The sequence below is a fragment of the Oryctolagus cuniculus genome, chromosome 4 (genome assembly GCF_051225735.1).
Source record: "Oryctolagus cuniculus isolate XC-2025 breed Fujian yellow rabbit chromosome 4, ASM5122573v1, whole genome shotgun sequence".
Classification (NCBI taxonomy): Eukaryota; Metazoa; Chordata; class Mammalia; order Lagomorpha; family Leporidae; genus Oryctolagus; species Oryctolagus cuniculus.
Window position 1 is genome coordinate 84326968 of NC_142870.1, and position 7574 is coordinate 84334541.

The 7574-nt window shown below is 59.6% G+C and overlaps 1 protein-coding gene across 3 annotated transcripts in view; it reads left to right on the forward strand.

Annotated features, from left to right (window-relative positions):
- The window catches only part of XXYLT1 (xyloside xylosyltransferase 1), a 145836-nt gene extending 138515 nt beyond the window's left edge, over positions 1-7321 (forward strand). For 2 of the 3 annotated variants that reach the window (XM_008266698.5, XM_089330817.1), the window contains exon 4: positions 5784-7321. In XM_008266698.5, coding sequence (XP_008264920.2) covers positions 5784-6180 — 397 coding nt within the window. In that variant the 3' untranslated portion in view covers positions 6181-7321. The remainder of the gene's footprint in view (positions 1-5783) is intronic. The other variant, XM_089330815.1, reaches the window with a different exon arrangement.
- Positions 7322-7574: the final 253 nt, after the last annotated feature.

Consider the following 7574-nt stretch of genomic DNA (forward strand, 5'->3'; position numbering starts at 1 on the left):
GTGGCAATGACATAGTCAGTGGGGGTAGGGCATCACCAGTGTCGTTCCAGACTCCTGCAGTAGGAAGCTTTGTCCAAGCAGAAACCACCAGGTGGATGAGGGCTGGGCTCAGGTGCTGCCACACCCCGAGGGGAGCTGGGCAGGGCGGGGCGTGGGCAGCATCAGCCCTTCTGTGGCTGAGGGACACTCCTGATGGGCACTTGTGTCCTCATCCACAGCCCTCTGGGGGCATCTTGTCCCTTTCCCAGCACACCAAGGCTCTCAGGCCCAGCAGCTCACACAACTGGCCCTGGATTCCATCCTCTGGGTTCCAGGTCACAGTGGTCCGTGTTCCTCTCACACCACCACGTTGGCAGGCTTACGTGGGCTCTTACCTCCCTGTGACAGCCCCCAGTCCTTGGGGGCGAGGGCTCATCTGCTCACTCCCCCTGCTGGGTCAGTTAAACATCTGGGTGACAGCTGATGGATTTCTTCTTCAAAAGGTTTTATTTGTTTATTTACTTATTTGAAAAGCAGACAGAGAGAGGGATCTTCCATCCACTGTTTCACTCCCCAAATGGTTGCAACAGCCAAAAGCCAGGAACTCCATCCCGGTCTCCCATGTGGATGGCAGGGATCTGAGCACTTGGGCCATCCTCCGCTGCCTTTCCAGGTGCATTAGTGGGAAACTGGATCAGAAACAGAGGAGTCAGCACTCCAACCAGTGCTTCAATAGGAGACGCTGGCGTCCAAAGTGGTGGCTTAACTCTGCACCACAGCACTGGCGGATGGATTTCTTCTTGGCACCCAGTGTGCTCTCCGGTGTCCCACAGCTCTGGGAGCACCAGGGGACCTCAGCGTGCAGCCTTTGGACGTCTCTGCTGACCGACCATGCCGGTCCCCCACGCCCGCCTTTCCCAATCCCTCTGCTTTTCCCGGCAGCACTGACACCTGTCCCCTGTCACCCTCTTGGACGGTTCATTCTCTCACAGTCCATCGAGAGCATCCTGGGGCGGGGCCCAGTTCTGGATCCCCAGGGGCCCTCAGAGCCTGTGGACAATGAGGAGGAGGTGAGCTGTGATCTTTTCCTCTGGCTTCATGGTTGGAGGGTGCTTCGGGTTGAACTGTGCCCCATGCAGGTGCTACTAAAGATTGGACTCTTGGGAGTGGGGTCCTTGCAGAATTAAGAGGGGTGGCTGGCGCTCACTAGGCTAATTCTCCGCCTTGTGGCGCCGGCACACCGGGTTCTAGTCCTGGTCGGGGTGCCGGATTCTGTCCCGGTTGCCCCTCTTCCAGGCCAGCTCTCTGCTGTGGCCAGGGAGTGCAGTGGAGAATGGCCAAGTGCTTGGGCCCTGCACCCCATGGGAGACCAGGAGAAGCACCTGGCTCCTGCCATCGGATCAGCGCAGTGCGCCAGCCACGGTGGCCATTGGAGGGTGAACCAACGGCAAAGGAAGACCTTTCTCTCTGTCTCTCTCACTGTCTACTCTGCCTGTCAAAAAAAAATATAAAAAATATTAAAAAAAAAGAATTAAGAGGGATTACGCTGGAGGAGGTGGCCCGAGGCCCGTATGATTGATGTCTCCAGGAAGTGGGGCTTTAAACTCAGGGACGCTGATGCTGCAGGGTGCGTGTGGAGATGGGGGCAATGCTTCCACAAAGGATGCCAGTGATTGATGGAAACCACCAGCCGCTGGGCGGGTGGCATGGCAGAGCCTGTCTCGTGGCCTTGGCAGGAGCCCAAGTGCCAGCCCCCTCAGACCACCAATCGCCTTTGCTTCGAGCCGTCCAGCTGTGGTGCTCAGCTAAGGCAGCGTCAGCCAGGTGACAGAGGGGCCTGGAGCGAGGAGCCACTGCTCAGGTCACCACTGGGAGAGTGCTCCAGCAAGCGTGGCTCACGGCATAGCCTCACCCTGTGCCCTCTCCACCACGTGGTGCTGTTGGAAACCCACAGGCTGTGTGCGTCCCTGGGCCACGGTCTGCTCTGGGAGCCTGGTGCTGGGCATGGGGAGGTGCTGGGGGCTGCAGTGATGTGTGTAACGAGGCAGCTAGTCTGGGTCTGAGGGAGCCGGAAGTCCCTGCAAGCCCCAGAGGCATATTACCCCATACCTGTCCATCAAAATGCCCCCTGTCCCAGGATACACCTGTTTCATCCTGGACCTAGAAAGGGAAGATGCCATGAAAATTAAGCTGCCCTTAGGATTTATGGAGGCATCGTAAAATTCCCAGGTGGTTTCATGTATGCAAAGTTCTTCCCAAAACATGAGGACCTGGAGTGGAGACGCACAGCTGCTCCTGCCCACGTTGGTCACACGGTCCTGGCCACTCGGGGACGTTGGCACAGCACACGCTGCTGCCTCCTCCCTCCCTTGCACCCCAGACCTTCCTCCAGGTCTCCCAGGGTTGCAGGGGGCAGAGATGCCCAGGGTTGGTAATGCAGGGGCTTTGCTGGCCTCCAGGGCAGGGAGAGGTGGGAGGGGCGGGCACAGCCCCTGACGCTGGCTCCCTCTGGAGGGGCGGAGGGCCTGGAGCCAGCTCTGCTGGGTGCCTTCCCCGGGAGCTCCCGCCATGTGCCTGCGCTGCCCCGGCCCCCATGCAGGAGCTGGGATGTGGTGGCTTGGCAGCTCAGTTGCTGGCCGAACACAAACACCGTTTCTTAGCAGCTCCTGCCAAGGACAAGCATATGCCTTCCACCGCCTTCATTTTCCTCCTGTTGCCCCCGCCAGGCTGCTGGATGTTTGGGTGCCCAGCTCCCATAATAGGTGCAAACACGTGCGCGTGGCAAGGGGTGGGAAAGCAGCCACGCTCTGCCTCCTGTGAGGCTGGCATGGGCAAAGCTGCACCTCCCCTCACCACAGGGCTCGGTTTTGGGGCGTGGGAGGGGCGGTTACCTTTGCTGAGCACAGAGGTTCGTGGAAAAGCATGGGTGATTTGCCCGGGAGTGTGGGCCTGCTTTTCTTTGGAAGTGTGACTTGGGGCAGGACAGTTTTCAAGCCTCAGCTTTCTCATGTATAAAATGGGAACGTGGGCCGGGGGAGTCTGAATACCTCGGGCTCTGGTGGACCGTGGTTCTCTGAGGGGCCCTCCTGGTCCTCCCACTAGCAGGCCAGTGCCGGAGGGAGTGGCTCTGGGCCTCTGTGACAACGTATCTAGCCTGTGAGTCTTTGGGGGTGCAGTCAAACCTTGGCAACACCTGAGCGCCCTCTCCCAGTTCCTTGCTGCTCTTCAGCCCCACCAGACACCCAGCCGCGGGGGATCCAGTGCTCAGGGGAGGCACAGGCTCCGTGGCAGCAGCTTCAGTGCTCCCGTGGCCCTGCCCCCTCACCCTCCCGACACTGAAGCTGTGCGGCCTGACCTGCTCCCACTGGTCCACTGGTCCTCACTGGCCAGCTCCTCTTTCCTGCGGTACTGCCCCTAGCACCCTGGACCTGCAGAGTTCTCCCCCTGCTGGACCCTCTAGGGAGGGGGCAGCAGGAAACGGGGAAAAGGAGCCAGGGCCTGATGGGGTCAGGCCTGCCCCCTGCTCCCTCCTCCTCCCTGGTGAACGCTGCTGTTCCCACCCCTTAGCCGGGGACCGAGTACCTGGGTGGCAACACGCTCCCCCTCTGCCACGTGGTGGCCCAGGTTTGCCTGGTATACACTGCCGTCAACCACTTGGAAGAAATCCAGTAAAAGGGACGGTGGCCGAAGTGTGCCCCAACCTGGGTGGGCACCTCACTGACTGCAGGCTTCTGTGGCTGGAAGGGCGCTCTGGGCATTCTGCTGGACAGGTGTCCTCCGGATAACATGGTCATCACGGCGTAGCCACCACAGCCCTGCTCCGCTCCCAGTGCTGTGCAGGCAGAGTGCACACACTGACCCACTGACCACCCGCCGTGAGAACATCCAGAAAAAATGCCTTTTGCCCCCACCCCCCACCCCTGGATCAGTCTCGCGTCGCCCTTTGCCATAGCGGAGACCTCAAGGAAGGTCCTTGCCACGAGGGTGCACGATGCGGCTGGAGAATGGCTCCATGGCGCACCCGGGCTGGGACTGTGATTTCATTCCTGCTGCACCAACAGACCCTGTCCTGGGACCGGGTCGGGGAAGTGCATCTGTGAGAGACGGGAGGGGCAGCGTTTCCGGCTGGGAGGCACAGTGGGCATTGCCTTGATGCCTCCCCCGCCCGAAGGACCCCTCCCGCAGCTGGCCCCTGCCCGTGATGATGGCCTTTCCGCCTTCCTCCCAGCTGCGGCACCGCTGCCGTGAGCAGGCCTCTGTCCCCGGGGCTCCGGGCCACCCTGCGTCGCTTCCTGCACCCCTGCAGCACATGCAGGGCCTGATGCCAGGAGGCTGCCGAGCAGAGCGGCCAGTGAGCCGACCACATCCATCACAGGCAGCGTTCTTGGCCTTTCTGCCGCCCCTCAGGTGGAGGCATTTGGTGGAGCGCCTAGCGGGATCCCTGCCCCGTGACCCTGGATCGGCATTGAGACACCATTCCCTCCAAGTGCACACACCCCTACTGGGCTCTCTAGCTGCTGCTCATCCTGACCCACTGGGCATGCGCCCTGTGCTGTCTAAAGCCCCCAGCGCCCACCCAGCCCTTCAGAAATGCTAGGTTTAACTTAGGCAGCTGTTTGGTGCAACAATTAAGACTGCTTGTGATGCCTGAGTCCCAGGCTAGAGTGCCTGGTTTCTGTCCCAGCTCTGCTCCTGGGTCTAGCTTCCTGCTGATGCATACACGGGGAGGCAACAGGTGACAGTTTAAATAATTGAGTCTCTGACACCTGGCTCCCGCCTGGCCCAGCCCTGGCTGTTGTGGGCAGCTGTGGAGACAGCCAGCAAAAGGAAGATCTCTGTCTGTCTGTCCATCTGTCACTCTGCCTTTCGAATAAGTAAGTACATTTTAGAAAAGGAAATGCTAAACTTAGGGTTTCAATGAATAAGGTTTGTTCTAGAGTTTCGTTTCGGCCTGGGTTAAGCTTCGCATGCCTTTCCCAGGTCATCAGTGAGAACTGCTTCCAGCCTTGTTTCTGTCTCCCCTCTTCTGATGATTGCAGACAAAGCCAAAAGGAAAGGGAGTCCCACCTAGATTGTTGCTATGTGGTGGAGGTGGGCGTTGCAGCCAGGTGTCTGGGGTCAGCCCCTGCTCTACTGCTGACTTGCCGTGTGACTTTGGATGTGTTACCTAACCCCTCTGTGCAGCAGTCCCTTCTGCTGTAAACTGAGGCATCGTTTCACGGAGCACGCCTCCGTTAGGGTTGCTGTGAGGAGCTAATGAGCCCATCTGGTACTGTGCCTGGTGCATCCCGTATCTATACAGATGCTCCTTGACCTAGACGTGGTTTCCGCTCCAGAATCCTATCGGAAAATGCGTGCGATATGCCCAGCCGGGAGCACTGCATAGCCCAGCCTCGCCTGCCTTCAGTGCGCTCAGAGCACTCACACTAGCCTCCAGCTGGGCAACAGCACCTGGCGGAAAGCCCATTTTATGATAAGGTGTTGAATAGCTCCTGTAATTGGCTGAGGGTCATGCAGAAAGTGGAAAAGAGAAAGGGTGCATGGGTACACATTTGCACCATTGTGAAGTAAAAAAGCTGGAAGTCAAACCATCATTAAATTCAGGACGATGACAATGATGGTGACATTGCAGCGTCCGAGGAGCGGGGAGGAGCAGAGGCCCGGAGCTGGGAGAGCTGGGTTCAGGCGCTCGCCCTGGCCCTGACGCTGGCGTGCTCTGGGGCTCCCCACGCGGTGGTTCCACCGCCCTGGGGGAGAGGGGCCAGGGAGCCCGCACCCGGCTAACCCTGTCTTTTCCTCTGCAGGCACACGTTCTGGCAGTTCCGCCACGAGAACCCCAAGACCAGGGTGGGGGGCCCGCCTCCTGAGGGGCTCCCTGGCTTCAACAGCGGGGTGATGCTGCTGAACCTGGAGGCCATGCGCCAGTCCCCGCTCTACGGCCGCCTGCTGGAGCCTGCGCAGGTGCAGCAGCTCACGGACAAGTACCGCTTCCGCGGCCACCTCGGGGACCAGGACTTCTTCACCATGATCGGCATGGAGCACCCCGAGCTCTTCCACGTGCTCCACTGCACCTGGAACCGGCAGCTCTGCACCTGGTGGAGGGACCATGGCTACAGTGACGTCTTCGACGCCTACTTCCGGTGCGAGGGTCATGTCAAGATCTACCATGGGAACTGCAACACCCCCATCCCAGAGGACTAGTCCGTCCTCGCCTGCCGCGTCCCGGGGGCCCCTAGATCCAGGGAGGAGGGGGCACGCCGCGGGCAGACCCCGGGCAGGTCTGAGCGCCTGCGGGGACACTGCGGAGGCGTCTCCCTGGGCAAGGTGCTGCACGCTGCCCACTTGCTGCTCCACATCCTGACGCCACTGAGCCAGGACTGGCCTGGGCGTGGCTGGTGCTTGGGACATCTCCCTCCAAGATGGCCATGGGGACATCTGCCAGTGAGCCAGGAAGCAGGGCTGAAGAGAAGGAAGGAAAAATCTGGTTCCCCTTCCCTGCAGCCCCAGGGAATGGAGAGCCTTTTGAGAACCAGCCCCTCTCAGAGCAAAGATAGATGCAGCTTGCATTGACAGGCTCTGGTTTTGCTAAAGGACAAGCAGTACTGTGGCAGCTCCCAGTAAGCTCCAAAGGATTGGACCCGGGTTCTAACAAGCAGCCGAGTCCCAGCCTGCAGACGCCAGGCCTCCACAGTCTCACCTGGAAGGCCGTGTGCTGGGTCCCACGGCACTTGGTGCAGGGTGAAGTTTGCCACCTGCTTGGGGAAGGCTCTCAGGGCCACGTAAGCAAAGTAGGCCCGTTACTGAAGCAGTCACAGCTGCTGTCTTCAGCTGCATCCCAGAAGCCACTTGGTTATCTTGTGTTCATCCAGGCCAGCTCCAGACTATGTTCGGAACCCAGCCCTCCATCAAGAGCAGAAACTGGCCACCCCTGAGGACGTGCGACACCGTTGTCTGGGCCAGGGACGCTCATTCTAAGGAGGCCCCCAGTCGTCCACAGGGGCAGCCGTGTGGGCTGGGAAGGGGTGTCGCTCATGGGCTTGTAAGCATTCCTGTCTCTGGGTTTCAGTAGAAATCTATCTCCCTTGCGACTTTGTCACGGCCCACGCCGGACAAGTACCCTAATAGAAATTAGAGTTCCGTGTCTTTATTGCTTTTTTGATGGGTTCTCCTGTATGTAAGCAGCAAACTTGAACCCCCTGGTGGTCCATTTCGTGTAGCCCAGCTGAGGCCCCTGGGGGACACTGTTGTGGGGTCTTCATCTTAACTGTGTTTCAAGTTCATTTACTTCTTGGCTCTCCACCACGAGGGAGACTAGCTAATAAAGGATCTTTGAGAACCCAGCGATCCGCGCTGCTTGTCCTTGGATCCCTGTTTTCGGCCGCACGCACGTTCTGGACGAGTTGACGGATGTCATTCAGAGCTCCCCTCCCAGCACCCGCGGTTGAGTGCACTGTGCTCACTGCGGTCTCTGAGGACGGGAAGAAGGGTGTGCCTGGACAGGTAACAGGGAAGGTAGGACCGGTGCATTATGCGAGTAGGAAAGAGTCCTGTCGGCCCAGGTACTGAAAGGCCCAGGCCAGGTGCAGCCCCTCCCT